The 16081-nt window shown below is 45.1% G+C and overlaps 1 protein-coding gene across 1 annotated transcript in view; it reads left to right on the top strand.

The window, feature by feature from the left end:
• Positions 1 to 16081, top strand: part of PODN (podocan) — a 108588-nt gene that overhangs the window by 10574 nt on the left and 81933 nt on the right. Inside the window, exons 6-11 of the mRNA XM_068140618.1 lie at positions 1683 to 1792; positions 4806 to 4962; positions 6515 to 6630; positions 9341 to 9998; positions 12684 to 12832; positions 14641 to 14848. Coding sequence (XP_067996719.1) covers positions 1683 to 1792; positions 4806 to 4962; positions 6515 to 6630; positions 9341 to 9998; positions 12684 to 12832; positions 14641 to 14815 — 1365 coding nt within the window. The 3' untranslated portion in view covers positions 14816 to 14848. The remainder of the gene's footprint in view (positions 1 to 1682; positions 1793 to 4805; positions 4963 to 6514; positions 6631 to 9340; positions 9999 to 12683; positions 12833 to 14640; positions 14849 to 16081) is intronic.

The following is a 16081-nucleotide window of genomic DNA, read 5'->3' on the forward strand; positions in this document are numbered from 1 at the left end:
CAGTACAGGCTCATTGCTTTCTGAGGCTCTGTCAGACCTTCCTAGTCAGATGAGTGCCTGTCATCCACTGTCCAGAGTTTCTCACTGTGATCTGGGTCCCTCAGTTCAAGAAGGACCTTAGGGAACTGCTTGAAAGAGCCCAACACAGAACCACAAAAATGATTAAGAGAGTGGAACATCTTCCTTACAAGGAGAGACTGAGGGAGCTGAGGGCTCTTTATCTTGGAAAAGAGGAGACTGAGAGGTGACCTTATTCCTGTTGATAGAGATGTGCAGGGTGAGTGCCCAAAGGATGGAGCCAGGCTCTGCTGGGTGATGCCCAATGGCAGCACAAGAGACAATGGTGGAAGCTGAGGCATAGGAAGTTCCATGGAAACATGAGGAAGATTTTTTTTTCCCTGTGAGGGTGACAGAACAGTGGAACAGGCTGCCCAGCGGGGTTCTGCAGTCTCCCTCTCTGGAGGTATTCAAAACCCACATGGATGTGTTCCTGTGTTATCTGCTCTAGGTGATCCTGCTCTGGCAGGGGGGCTGGACTGGATGATCTTCTGTGATCTCCAAGCTTTATATGACAGAGACTTGAGCATCTGCCTACAAAAGCTGTTCTCTCCAGAGCCCATCAGTGTGTACATACAATATTGTAAGAGTAAGCTCACTGGTGCTGTAGTTAACACCTGTAACCACGGGGATGGCACCTGTCTCCTGCAAGTCAGTAGTCTTCTGCTTTTGTACTCAAGGATCATATCTACTACTGCATTGTGTTCAGCAATTGTTTCCCAAGGGCTTCAGCTTGGTGCATGCATCTTCTGTGTTCATGCTTTGCAGAAGCCTCTCCTCCAGCCTGTGTTGTAACTCATATTCTTGGCTCTTAGATGAAGGACTTTGCTGTTAGCAGCCACTCAGTGCACCTCACTGTTGTATTATTCAGCTACTCTATACAACTGATCTTCTTTGATCATTAGTTTTTACCCCACTGATCAGATCTGGTCAGATGCAGATGTTCCTAGCATTACTCTTTTTTAAGTCACTCATAAGCCCAGCAATAGACCAAGAGCAGAACCATCAAATCCTACACCTCCCCTCAACTATAAAGTTTTGGAGACAGGACCTTTCTGTATTTTGTTTCTGGCACATGACTTGTTTAATGAACAAAGTATCACTGTACAGTAGGTCTGTGCTTGGAAGTCCTATCTGATATTCCATCATTTGGCTCAGAAGCATCCCTGCCCTCTCCTCTGTGGAAAAGATGGCTGTAACTGGATGCAGTGTTGGAACTGACACATGAAGTGATACTTCCTCCTGCAAGAGGCTTCCATAAGAGAGCAGCAGGCCACTGTGAGGTGGTTGGACCTTTTTGGCACAGCAGGCTGGGGAACTAGGAACAATAATAAGCAAAATGTTTGCTCTCTGAATAACAATTTCTTGTTTTCCTCCATCAAAAGGAGACAGGACTCTTCCAACCAAAACAAACACTCGCATATCTCTGAGCAAAAGTCTGTCTCCTTCCTGGAGAGATTAGCGAGTGAGGACAATTTGGTTTTGTTCGTGCACTCTGCATTCAGTTTAGTTTATTTTTACCTCTTTAGAGAAAATAAATTCCCAAGTGTTTTGCTGCTGATCTAATACTTGGTTAAAAGGTTTGTTGCATTTAATTGGAATGGGCCTGTGTGTTTCTTTTGCAGCTAACAGTGGCTCCAAAATTCCTACCAAATACCTTGATCAGTGCAGATTTTGCAGCCAATTATCTGACTAAGATATATGGGCTCACCTTTGGACAGAAACCAAACCTGAGGTAAGGGGCTGGGAAGTGAAATTACAATAGAGTTCTGTCACTGCTTGGGTGCAGTTGGTGGCTGATAAGAAAATAGCTGATTTAAGCCATGTCATTGCCTGCTTATGTTTTTTGGAAAGAAGCAGACTGTTTGTTATTCTCTGCATGAGAGATCAAATAAGCTTTCAGACAAACACATTCCAAGGGCTTTTACTAGCTGCCAGCCCCTTTTGCACAGATAAAAATGAAATGGTCTCCATTTTTTATTGTGTATCAGTTATGAGTGGAAAGGAGCAGCTTTGGTTTCTCAAAATGGAGATGAACTGCTTAGAAATCCCTGATACTGTTACAGTCCACTCACTGCAAAAAAATGAAATCAGGCTGAGAGTGCTCAGTGCAGTTGAGTAGAACTCGGCTAGATGAAAGCTAAGCAATTTAGCACCTTCAGAAGGGGTTCATACCCCCAGGTGTGGTGGTTTAAGGTACAGGTGCCTTTAAGAAGATCACAAAGGCCTCCAAAAAGATAGAGTCCTAAGGGACAGACTGGGCTATCCCAGGATATTGGGATTTCATGCTGTGATTTCTCAGCTGGATCTGGTGCAGCACCTTGGTCCATCTCAAATTCACACAGACCACTTCCTGTGAGATGATGCTTTTTTCCCCAAAGTGTTTTAAGCAATCTATACAGATGCTGCAGCATCTTAGTCCTGCAAAGACATCTCAGGCTTTACTGGTAACAATTTCTGCATCCACGTTTGGAAGTGGGTAACCATAGCTAACCCAGCTGGGCTCCTAGGGAGCTCTCCATTCCCACTGAATTTACTGAGAGCTGAAGCTACTCTGTTCTTACCAGGCTTTTAGTTGTGTAGCTGAAGGCTGAGTCACTGCGTGCTTTCTGGCAATGTCTCGCCATGAAAGAGCTGGATCTATACCTGCAGTCTTCCTTAAAAGCTGAGCTGCAGAGGCTGCTGTGTTTTGATTTCATACTAAAATCCTTGCACTTTTCTGAAGTGATTTTCATACCCTGCTATACCACTGCTGATTCTACTGAGAGTAGTAGTAACTCATTTGGTTTCCAAGATTGCTGTTTCCAAAATCCTAACACAGTTGTGTCGTTTGGTTCATTTTCCCCCAGCAGAGTTCATGGTCTCAGCTGAGAGTGGTTAGTTGGAAAGCAAGATTTTGAGAAAGGCAAATATTTGTGAGTTAAAAGTGCAGCTGAGATGCAGGGTGAGCAGCATTTTCAGCATGGCTCTGACCTCCCTGCAGTGTGTGATCACACTGCTGTGTTTCCATACTGAGCTTTTCCTTCCTTGCTTCCAGAAAAGTGTTGCCAAGTTCTCTGCAACTGGTGGAGAATGCAAGGGCAAGTTAGCCAAGCACACTTTGATAATGCTTTAAACTTGTCAACAGTTTTAGCTGCCTGCTGCACCTTGGGACAAACATAGGAAAGGAAGAGTGAATCAAAGTCAGCAAAGTCCTGCATCTGGGTTGGGGCAGTCCCAGGAACCGATACCGGCTGGGCAGGGACTGGCTTGAGAGCAGCCCTGAAGAAAAGGACTTGGGGGTGCTGGTGGATGAGAAGCTCAACATGAGCCAGCAGTGTGCACTTGCAGCCCAGAAAGCCAACCAGATCCTGGGCTGCATCAAGAGAAACTTAGCCAGCAAGTCGAGGGAGGTGATTCTCCCCCTCTACTCCACTCTGGTGAGACCCCACCTGGAGTACTGTGTCTGGGCAGCGGGAGCCCCTACTACAAGAAGGATCTGGATGTGCTGGAAGGTGTCCAGAGAAGGGCCACAAGGATGATCAGAAGGCTGGAGCTCCTCTCCTATGGAGACAAACTGGGAGACTTGGGGTTATTCAGTCTGGAGAAGAAAAGGCTCCAAGGAGATCTTATTGTGGTCTTCCAGTATCTGAAAGAGGCCTACAGGAAAGCTGGTGAGGGACTTTTTAGGGTGTCAGGGAGTGATAGAGCTAGAGGGAATGGAGCAAAACTAGAAATGGGTAGATTCAGATTGGATGTTAGGAAGAAGTTCTTCCCCATGAGTGTGGTGAGACACTGGCACAGGTTGCCCAGGGAGGTGGTGGAAACCTAATCCCTGGAGGTTTTTAAGGCCAGGCTGGATGTGGCTCTGAGCAACCTAATGTAATGTGAGGTGTCTCTGCCCATGGCAGGGGGCTTGGAACTTCATGATCCCTGAGGTCCCTTCCAACCCTGACAATTCTATGTTTCTAAAACTCTGTCATTTCTTTTGTTAAAAAGAAGTCAAATGAGTTCATTTAGCAGCTAAGGCAACGAAATGCAGGAATAACTTCACAGGGGTCCATTGTTTGATACAGAATCAAAGGGTAAAATAAAAATGATCTATTTACAGTACCTGATTAGAGAAACTCTTCTATGGATACTAAAGACTAAAAGTAAGAAGGACAAAGGGAAAATAATAAACTGTCTTTGTCTTGATCCCAGAGGTTTGTTAACACCAGATTGAGTGTATCTGCTGTCTTTCTGTTAATCCTCCATCCCTAAGAGTAGGAGAGAAACCTACCTGAGGTGTCTCCAAGCCTTCATGGGAGCAGAAAGAACGGAGTGGTGAGAGAGGGTCTTTTCTGAAAAGATCTGCAGGTCAGTTTTGGAAGCCCAAGGAGCCCAGATTTGATGCCAAATATAAATTAAACACAACTATCAATCAGTTCAAAGGCCCTGGAGTGAGGCCACCACACTGACATGCTTTGTTTCAAAGCACTGCACAATCCTAGACTCAGTTTCTCAATTAAGAAGATGAAGGTCCTTGTGAAATGTGTATTCACAGGCAGGTTTGGAGTTTGAATAGACTTAAGTTTCAGAGAGAACTTGGACCAACCATTTGGGTTTGCATCTTGATCCCTTGCTAAATGAAAGGCCACGTTTTTAAAACAGGTCTTAATTATCTCAGGGAAAGAAGAAAAGATTGAAATATGTTTTTAAGCAGCTTTCTCTTGGCAAACAGCCCCCCCAGATCTCAGTCTGATTCTGTTTCTTTCTCCTCTGAACAGATCTGTGTATCTGCATAACAACAAGCTTTCAGATGCTGGGCTACCTGACAATATGTTCAATGGTTCTGGTAATGTGGAGATACTCATCATGTCCAGCAATTTCTTGAAGTATGTTCCAAAGAATCTTCCTCCAGCACTCTATAAACTACACCTAAAGGTAACAGCAACAAGTTTCTTTATTGCTTTAGGGCTGTGCCCAAGTACTGTGTAGGTGGCTGGGAGTGAAACCACAGAGCCAAGCCAGTCCAGTGAACTTGGAAACACTCCTAAGCCCATCTCTGTTGGTGTCTCAAATATCCCTCCTTTTCTGTTCACAAGTAGCAGTGTGCTTCTGTAAAACACCAGAAGTTCTCACAGTGATCAAAAATGATTTTCTGTGCTTTCAGAGGAGTGAATGCCTATATGCAAATGCCTATATGGCAGCATTGTTGCTCTCCCCCCTGCATTAATGCATTCATTGCTACAAGGAGGTAAATCATTCTCCATGGCCATCCAGGGACTGGCCTCCCAGTTCTGTTTGCCACTGGTGATGCTGGTTTTCCTGACAGCTGCCTACCCATTATGTGCTGGCTTTGCTCTCTGACTCCTTTCACACAGACAACTGTTTCCTGGGATCAGTGATTGCTGTTTGCTACTGAGCTGGCAATGCCGACAACACAGGGAAAGTTTGGATCTGTGATGGCTTTTTGCTGCTACAACTTCTCCAGCCACAGTGCAGTAGCAGAAGTTGTGATATTAGCTAGTTTCCAGCATTTTTAATTCCACATCATCTGATTTTGATAAAAACACTTCATCATGTCTGTGTTGGAGATCCCAGCCTCATTAACAATGGGAGAGCTGCAGTGGCAGGGAGTCCTGGTTCCACATGCTCCTGGTGTTGACAGCTCCTTGGATGTCTGTAGGCTGGAGCCAGTTATCAGCCCCTGGACTTAGGCAGCACTGTGTTGTCTCCAAGCCTTTCTTCCCTTGAAGATTTCCTTGGTAATTCCCATTAAAGTCTTGTAGAAAACAGGTTACTCCAGCTTTGAGAAAAGTAAAAGCAAACAGCCTGCTCCTGCAAACATCTGGAACTTCTCTGCAAAGTGTGAAGTTACTGTTCCCTTGCATTTTTTGGCCATTTGTAGGTAATAAATATCTCCCACAGGGGTTTCAGACTTTGAGACTTACACTTCATAATTTTGTCCTTCCCTGCTGTCCCCAGCTATCCAGAGGGCAGGAAAGCTCAAGAGAGAAATGAGCATTTTGTTGTCAAGTCACCACCTGTCAGTAGTAGCCTTTACCTTGGTGTTTTGGCTGGGGAAAAAGCAGGACAATGAGAAATGACAGCCAGTAGTGGACCAGAAGTGCTCCAGAGGTGCACTTTAGATGTAAAAATACACATCTTTAAATTTTTTTTCCCCTATCACTATTCATTGAGGCTCTTAGCCAAATGGGACTGTGGTGGTATCCACTGTGTATTAGTTAGCACATGAGTCTGGTCCAGTCTGGCCATCACTTTACTCTGTGTGTGGGGATTGTGGGAAGCTTAACCAATCTACTGTGAATGTTTCAGCTGTCCTTTTAGACTTCCTAGTGCTTTACCTAGCCTTTTAGAATCCCAGCAGTTTCTGTGGGGAATGTATACATGGAATTCGGTTTTATGTTTGGTTTGTGAACGTCCTGTGTGGTTTCATGCCAAATAACAAGCTCTGTGCTTCTGCTGACTGTAGAACAACAGGCTGGAGAAGATCCCCAAAGGAGCCTTCAGTGAACTCACAGGTCTGCGGGAGCTGTATTTGCAGAACAACTACTTGACTAATGAAGGGATGGACAACGAAACCTTCTGGTGAGCCTGAGCTCTGTAGTTGGTACCTCTGTCTGTGTGTGCCTCTTCTGGCACTGACTGAACAAAGCACACAGTAAACCATGCCTATGAGATTTAATACATCTAAGTGCCAGGTTCTACACATTGGCCACAACAACCCCATGCAGTGCTCCAGGCTGGGGTCAGAGTGGCTGGAGAGCAGCCAGGCAGAAAGGGACCTGGGGGTGCTGGTCAACAGCAGCCGAACATGAGCCTGCAGTGTGCCCAGGTGGCCAAGAAGGCAAATGGCATCCTGGCCTGGATCAGGAATAGTGTGGCCAGCAGAAGCAGGGAGGTCATTGTGCCCTGTACTCAGCACTGGTTAGGCCACACCTTGAGCACTGTGTCCAGTTCTGGGCCCCTCAGTTTAAGAAAGATGTTTTGATGCTGGAAGGTGTCCAGAGAAGGGCAACAAAGCTGGGGAGGGTTCTGGAGCACAACCCTACGAGGAGAGGCTGAGGGAGCTGGGCGTGTTTAGCTTGGAGAATAGGATGTTCAGAGGAGACCTTATTGCCATCTACAACTACCTGAAGGGAGGTTGTAGCCAGGTGGGGGTTGGTCTCTTCTCCCAGGCAACAGTGACAGAACAAGAGGACGCAGTCTCAAGCTGTGCCAGGGGAGGTTTAGTCTGGATGTTAGGAAGAAGTTCTTCACAGAAAGAGTAATTGGCCATTGGAATGTGCTGCCCAGGGAGGTGGTGGAGTCACCATCACTGGAAATGTTTAAGAAAAGACTGGATGAGGCACTTAGTGCCATGGTTTAGTTGGTTAGGTGGTGTTGGGTGATAAGTTGCACTTGATGATCTTGAAGGTTTCTTCCAACCTGGTTAATTCTGTGTTCTATATTAAAAACCCCATGACACTGTACATTTCTCTGCTGTGTGGGAAGCCTTAGCTGCAGGTGCTGTCCTTCAAAAACAAAGCTCTAGGTGGGTGGTTTGAATTCGTGCTGCAGGATACTTTTATTCCGAGGACACAACAGTGAACATCAGACTGTATCACTCCCTGATTGCCACAGACCAAATCACAGCAGGTCCTAAGTGCCTGCTGGGAAAAGGCCACCTAGAACAGTGGTGAAAGCTGGCCTCTGTTCTTCCACATCAGCCCAAAGTTGAGGGTACTTGGGACTCTCCAGTGTCAAGGGCAGTTCATTGGGTATTAAAACCAGGCCTCCGTCTTCACCAAAGCCACATCTGTGTTCCTGTGGAGGTCACTTGCAAGCAGTCACAGATACAGAGGTGTGAGTTCCTGGCACAGCTGTACCCCAGTGCAGATGATTACTGCAGTAGGCAGAGATGCAATGGTTCTGCTCAATAGCCAGATGGCTGCAAAAGCTTTGCTTCAGACTCCTGCAGCAGAAATAGCCTTTGGCTGTCCTAAATTTAGCCTGGGACTTAACCCTTCAGAAAGTTTGTGTCTCTGCTTGCACCGAGTGCTGCCCCTTTTCTCCCTAAGCACCCAGATCACAGAATCTGTCTTTCCTGTGACTTAATTCTGTGAATACTTCTGAACTCCAGACTTTGCAATATCAAACTGTGATTTGCTTTTCCACTCCCAGAAACCTCCCTTAGTGATTTACCATAGCTGCATTGTGTCCACTCCAGCTCACATGGTGCATACGATCTCTGTTTAAGATTTGGATTGTAGGGTACAGTGGCTATGGCTGATACACCAGGCACAGTCAGCAGAGGGAGTGAATATTGCTCCTTTGTCTTGTGCTGCTGTCTGTACAGCTCAGTACAGCACTGTTGGGAGGTACCTAGGCTGGGGAGATGTTACACCTTGCAGCAGTGAAATGCTTTTGCCTACATAGTAGACTTCCTGGTTTAGAGCATGCTTGGGCAGCTGTGACCAGCAGTTTAGTAACCAGCTATTAGTGTCATTAGTTCTTGTGAGTCCTGAAAACTTCCTAGTCATCTGCAGTGGGTTATGTAGTGCCATGAAGATGAAAAGCCTCCATTTGAACTGAGAAACTGACTTGAATTCCAAGGCAGTACAGGGCTCCTCAGTCTTGGCATGTAATACCATTGATCCACATCCAGTTGGTATAAGTGGCTGGTCTCAGGATTTATTTTAGCTTCAACTGAGTCCATGGATTCCAGATTCAGTAGCTTACACAAAGCAGCTCTAGCCCTGACTCACTTCCATAATGCTGGAGGGTCAGGACAAGTTCACTGCCTTAGCCTAAGACACACTGAATTAGCATTTCTGCTTTTCACAAGAGCAGGATTTTATCATCTAAAGAGCAGACCTGCTTTTCAGCTTCACTAGATGCTTCCAGAGAGAATTAGTCTGAGAGCTGAATTCTGTGCTGTAATGGTGCTCCCATGGCATCTTTCTTGTGCTCACTGAAATTCCTCATATGCTGCTATCTGTGATGTCAGTTGAGGTGGTATCAGACTGCAGAACCAATATCAGGTCTCAGCTGATGACAGTTTGGATGTCTGTGGGTGCTAGCAGGTTCTCTTGCTAGTGTGGCTGGGGAGCAGTAGGAGTGCCCAGCCCTAATCCCTGGAGCTCCCTGCTTTGCTGTCCATGTCAGTCATATCATGAGACAAAAAAATGGTGGCAGTAGAGGCTGTATTGGGTAGAAAAGACTCTAAAGCAGAGATTGTGAAGTCCTAGGGGAAGTTGGTGGTTGTTTCCCCATGCAGAATCTAAATGGAGAGTGTTTTCTTTCCTGCTTTCCCAAGGAAACTGTCTAGTCTGGAATATCTGGATTTGTCAAGCAATAACCTCTCACAGATCCCAAGCGGGTTACCTCGGAACATCGTCCTCCTCCACCTGGAGAAGAACGCAATTAAGGTGATTGGCAGAGATGTCCTGACCCAAATTAAGAACCTGGAGTACCTTCTGCTTCACAATAACAAACTAAAAGCCCGAGGCATTCACCCCTTAGCCTTCCAGGGCCTGAAGAAGCTGCACACTGTCCACCTGTACAATAACATGCTGGAGAGGATCCCCAGCGGGCTGCCTCGGCGAGTCAAAACGCTCATGATCCTTCACAACCAGATCTCTGAGATCAACAGGAATGACTTTGCCACCACCTACTTCCTTGAAGAGCTGAACCTGAGCTACAATAAGCTCAAGAGTCCCCAGATCCATCGGGAGGCCTTCCGTAAACTGAGGCAACTGAAGTCCTTGGATCTTTCTGGGAACAATCTCCACACTGTGCCCTTTGGCTTCCCAAAGAACGTGCAGGTTCTGAAGCTGAAGGAGAACGAGATCAGCGTCATCCCAAAAGGGACTTTGTCTGGGATGACAAAGCTGCGGGAACTGTATTTGAGCAACAATAAACTGAAAATAAGTTCCATTTATTCAAGAGCTTGGAGAGAACTCAGCAGTCTCCAGGTAGAAACACTCCCTTCCCTAACTGTGTTAGTAGTGTCCATGTGCTCCTCTGGCTGGCTGAGCCCATTTGTTTAGCGCCCGTTCTAGATGTGCTTGGGCCTCCTGTTTTGGGTTGCATTGCGAGTGCTACACCCTCTGGATTTTGAAGCTGGGTGCCTCCCACTGCTGGCCAGGGTGGTGCTCCACCATGTACTACTGATTCTAGGAAATGTAAAGATCTCTTTTTCTGAACCCAAAACTGTGTCCTACGATTTCAGATAAACATTAGAGGATGTTGTCAGTAAAACTGAATTTATGCCTTTCAAATAGCTTGTCTCCCAAAAGATTTAAAATCAGCTCTGAAGAGAGACAGCAGGAGGAAGGAATGCATAAACAAAACCACTCTTAATTCTCAAAGCCCCCACATCAGCTTATAGTCAGACAGGCCAAGCTGTAGGATTTAGCAGCTCAGCTGGCTAAGGCACCTGGATAGCAGCTAGGAGGTCTGGATTCAATCAGCAGTCTTCTCATTTGCTTAATTGTTGGAGAAAGTTAAACACAAACCATAAGGCAGGCAGGAACAATCACATTTGTACTGTGCAGGATGACCTTTTGGAATTGTTAGGCTGTCTGAAGGATTTGTCTGCATTTCCTTCTAGTCAGCAGCCTGTTTCCTGCAGTAAAAGCTATTACCTGGGTCATATGGCAACCAGCTAGGGTGCATCTGGTTAGGTCACTGCATCTCAGAGCAGATCAGGGCCAAGGGACACAGAGCATGTGTCACACTGGCCCCCAGGTTATCTCTGTGAGCATTTCCATGCCTCTTGTTTCTGGGAATAAACAATGTCTGGTTTTCAGTGAAAGTGAATCAGCAGTACAGCAGCAGTGTCTGTAGAGCTGCTGGCTTGCATCAGCTGCAGATTTGCTCCGTGGCTCTCATAATACACTTGGCATTTGCTGGGTGCTTCCCTGTTGTGTCTAGGTATGTGTATGTGCACAGGCACTTTTATCTCGGATCAGAAGCAGTCTGGAAGGAAGAGGCTGTGGAGAATGGCAGCTGCTCATCTGCTTCCCTGCAGCACCTTAATCAAATATAGACACTGCCTTGTTGTCATTTGCAAGCATGAGACCTGATAGGCAGCTTTAGTGTTAGCTGGAATGAGAAAGTTACTTTGTGGAAAGGCCTGATTCAGAGCTACTTCCCCTTGCTTTTGTTCTACTGTCAAGCCAGAGTAATGCATTGCTGATTCAAACATTGGCCCTTCAGTGCTACCTACCCACAGCAAACTCTGCTCCTGTTAAGTGAGGTTAATAGCACCTAGTTAAAATTCTGTGGGACTAGCTGCATTGGTGGCTGCTGCTTTGTTCTGGACCAGCACTGCTGCTTGTTAGTCATTTCCATGGCAGTGTGTGTGTATCTTTTTTTTTTAATCAGTAAGTGCTTAGCTGTGCAATTGGTTGATGAGTTGGTGCACTGGAGTGGATTTGACAAGTCACCATCACACAAGACCCTGATTGTGCATGTACATTGCACAGCCTCCAGTCCACACTGTTTCCAGGGAAATCACTGAAGGCTGCCTGCAGTTGCCAAGCTGGATATTTACACAGTTCTGCCAGACTGGGAATATGTGGAGAATAAACAACTGAAATCGCGACAATTGTTTGCAGAAGGGTAGCTTTGAATAATGTGTAACCAGTATGTCAGCCTTGTGCTGTGGAAGTGCTGCAGTTCAGGAGAGCAAAACACTTCTCTTGATCCATTTCCTTGCGTGAAATTAACCTGAGAAGTGATCGTGGCCTTCAGTCCTGACGTCTTCGTACATTCTCTCTGTTCAAGTGTTTCCAGGGGCCTCTGACTAGTTACTAACCTTAGCTGGTGAAGTGTTTGCAGTAGCAGCTTCTAGGGAATTCTCATGAATATCTGAAACCCAGTCTACCTCCTGCAAACTGCTAGTAGAATGTTTGTAACTTGCTTGCACACACTTGCAGAGCTGCCCTGCTACCATCTTATGACAGAAGCCAACACCTGCAGGAGGGGAAAGAATAACTTTAGATTGTGCTGAATCTTGCAGGGGCCAATCTCAGGTGCTTTGGCAGCTCAGGAAAAGACACTTCATCAGCCTTGTAATGCAGGGGCTGAAGCCTGGGGACAAAGGTGAAGAAATGTTGGAGCTCCTGGACAAACCAGTGTTGATATCTCATGTGGAATGGCTATGCTAGATAGTAGTGTGAGAGACCAGAATTGTCATGGCCCCTCTTCCCTTGATGCAAACTAGAGGGAAATCAGATTGGCTTATGCTATAATAAATATCACTTCAGGTTTTCCACCACAAACTCAGGCTGCACCTTTCTGCCTGGCTGACAGTTGGCAGTTTCCACTCTGCACAATGTGTTTATCACTTACCTGACCTCAGCAGAAGGGAGACTCACCAGAGTGAGAGAAACACAACCTGTTTCCAAACACAGCATGTCTTGGATAAGCTCTGCACAAACATCCTGCCTCTGCTACCATACAGAGTGTTTTAGAAGTGCACATGCATGTCTCTGTATTTTTACAGACCTGGGTGCATGTGTGTAGATAGAAATCAATGGATACTCTCCCAAAGGAAGAGAGGGTGTGTATAGAACTGACTTTTGGAAGCTCATCTGTTAGCAGATCTCTTTTGGAAGTTACTTATTTCACCCCTTATTTTCTCCTCCTTGCAGTTATTAGACATGGCTGGCAACCAGCTGACTTCTATCCCCTCAGGCCTGCCAGAGTCTCTGGAATATCTCTATCTCCAGAACAACAAGATCACAACAATTTCAGAGAATGCTTTTGAGTCCACACCCAATATAAAGGGGATTTACCTCAGGTAAGGTCAGGTTTCCATGTCAGCACACAAGATTTTGTCTTCTTCAGCCATTTTATAATTGTTTGTTTAGAAGGATTTGCAATCCTAACCTTCTAAATAAGAAACTTTGTGATGTACATGAAGCCATGTTCAGGACAGATGTGGGTGTGCAGAATGAGCTCTTTCTGCTGGGAGAGTTTGCCTTCTCTGTGCTTATGGGAATGTGTTAGGCATGTTGGAGGGTCTGGGAAATGACTGTTTAACATGATGGCATATTCCACTATTCCACTGGGAGCTAGAAGTTTCCAGTCCACTTGTAGGACTACAGCCTGTGTCTGTTGGCCCTGGGTTGTGACAAAAAATGTCCCTCTGGTGAGGTGTGCAATGCCTCATCCTCAAGTTGTGTGCCTGCCTTTGTAGCTTTGTCAGGAGCAGATGGCAAGTTACAGCTGTGACAGTTATGTCACCAAGTATAGAAGCTTGTCTGTGGCTTCTTTCTTACCTCATCAGTTGGATGAGGACTTTGTTTTTATAGGTGGCAGGTCCTTAACTTTTCTGCATATAATGTAAACTTGTAGTGATGTAGCTGATTTAAGCAGAGATGTCTACCTCAAGAAGTGAAGCAAGAATCTGGCCCAGTAATATATTCAGCTTTAATGTGATGGAATGTTATTGAAAATACTACTCAGAGTAGTTTATGAACCCCCACAGAATATTTGGTTAAGCTGATCCAGTGGATCTGCCCAAAAAGCCTAGGCTGCCTGCTGCACAAGACTAAATATGGCCTTATTTTGTCTGTATGCAGCTCAGCTCTTCTGTAGTGCTGCACACTTCTAAGCATACCCTTTTGGATGAATTATTCCATACCAAGCAAATAAAATTGCAAAATGTGGTGTAAATTAGAGCAGTCTGTCTATTCAGCTGCTCCCATTTATGAGATTTTAGGGAAAGCTTGGATGCCAACTAGAAACCACAGACCACATTCTATATTTCTGTACAGAGAGGAAAAATGAATTTCAAAGCTGTTTTGCTAACATATTTTAGAGGCAACTCCACCTAAGTTGTATTCCTTAGTGGGAGGCTCATGGTCAATGCAGCACTATGGAATAACGATACACATCTGGAATATTAGACAGAAGATGATTGTAAGCATGTTCAAGGTTAAGTAGTATATGGGAAAGCTTCTTAAATTGCAGGTTAATTTATTTATGTGCTTGGAAACTCAAATAACAGATGAAAGGCTACTGCATGCTGCTTGGTTTCTAAAGGAATACTTTGTACCAGGATTTTGAGTTTTGTGGGAGAAGAATGAATCTGTCAAAAGATAACACAGAATCTGATGAAAAATCAAGTTACACTTGGTCATGTGGGCTATGGAGCAGAGACCTTTCCTCTCTGGGAAAGAGAAAGCAGAATACTTAGAGAAAGAATTTGTGGGGGGCAGAATTCTAAGGTTATGATTTATTCCCTTGCAGAGTACAGTGATAGAAGGGAGAAGAGAAGAGTAGAGTGGTTTTTAGAGCTTGGTCAGTGAACTTGAAATCACTGGGAGATACTTCATTTTAGCCAATATTTTCTTGCAAGGTGCTTTGTGATGGTAGGAATGCTGTCAGCAAGCTTGGTTCACTGCATCTGCCTGCTCCCTGTCCACTACCTGCTTGCCCCTCTTTTATCCACTCAGAGGAATCTGCACTCCTAGAGGGCTGTTGTGGGTCAGTGCAGAAAGTTAGAGTGACTCTGTAGTATGGTTTCCTCCCAGTCTCCTTATTTCTGTGCTGGATGTAAAGCTGAGTTTATTTTAACAGGAAGGCCCTCTTGTTTGTTTAAAGGTTTAATAAGATTGCGGTTGGAGCACTGAAGGAAAGTACCTTCCAAAACCTACAGCACTTGCAGGTGCTGGATATTGAAGGGAACCTTGAATTCAGCAACAGTTCTAAGAATAAGGATGACTCAGAAGAGGAAATGGAAGACGAGGAAGAGGAAGAGGAAGAAGAACTGAGATAAAATGTGAACTCACACAGTCACATCATGTGGGAGGTAACAACCGAAGTGCAGTTAAATCATCACCCAGTTCTCAGGCTCTTGTGTGAATAATTCCGATGTACAAGGACAGTTGAAACACAAGGAGGTTTCTGAGCCCTGGACTCTAAGGCTGCCACTAAAATGTGTCTAGAAATTGCAGAATCCAGAAGGGTGGAGAATATATTCCTCTGTCAAAGGCAACAGTGAGTGTAGTCTGTGTTTAGTCAGAGGCAGTGGACTGCTCATTGTGGCTTCTGCCCGCAGCCACAGCAGACGCCACAGGTGAATATGAAGGTCATTATTTACTCATTCTGCTAACAAAAAATGAAAAGGTATTTCAGGGTGTTTTTATACAAGTGGTTCAAAAGGAAAACAAAAGCAGACTTTGAATCTTACTGATACAGAACAACATGTGAGCTGAGACTAGCTTAAAGAAGTCAAACAAATTAAAGGAGGGTAGACCCAACAGTACCCGTTAAACCTGGCATTAAGATCACAACTTCTGTCTCAAGCAGGGCTTAAATCGCTGACTGCTCGGAGTGCAGGGTAATGCTATATTGAGCATACTTCTTATGGAAAGAATATCTGCTTATGGTCACTTCTGGAGAGGGATTGACACCTTGTCCAGGATAACCACTTCTCACCCCAGCCTGTGCTTTTGACTGCTGCTAGGACTTCTTGAGGGTGCATTTCTTACTTCACCCAGATTCACTGAAAGGCCCCTGTCCAGTTACAGATTGTGACTGCTGCTGAGTTTGATTGCAGACTCATAATTGAAATTACTGTTTCAGTATTCCATAAACAATCTGGCCAGCCACTCAGTCTTTCCAGCTGAACCTCTTCTCAGAAGAGATAAAGGGAGGATGGTGTTTGAAGAACACACATTTTTCCAGGAGACTGGACAGCGATTTGCTTAATGCATCTCTTAAGCATTTTATATTCAAAGGTGATTAGGTTCAAGACTCTGCTCTCTGGTTTTGGAGATCTAAACTCCAAGATTTGAAAAGTAATAATAATGAAAAAAAACCAAAGTTAGTTTTTGTCCCTAATCAATATTTTGTCATGGAGAGTGAATTGCTAGGAATTGTGCTAATACTCTGGAAAGATAATGAGGCTTGAAAAGGGCAGAAGCTACTTGGAAAATCACACATTAGACCTCCTAGCTGGGCTGTATGAAAGAATTTGTGAGAGAAGAAGTCCTTGATACCTACAGACTCAGAGTACACAGAACTTCTGAATCAACACACT

Source organism: Melanerpes formicivorus, unplaced genomic scaffold, assembly GCF_026170545.1.
Source record: "Melanerpes formicivorus ecotype bairdi unplaced genomic scaffold, bMelFor1.0.p_v2 SCAF_7, whole genome shotgun sequence".
NCBI lineage: Eukaryota > Metazoa > Chordata > Aves > Piciformes > Picidae > Melanerpes > Melanerpes formicivorus.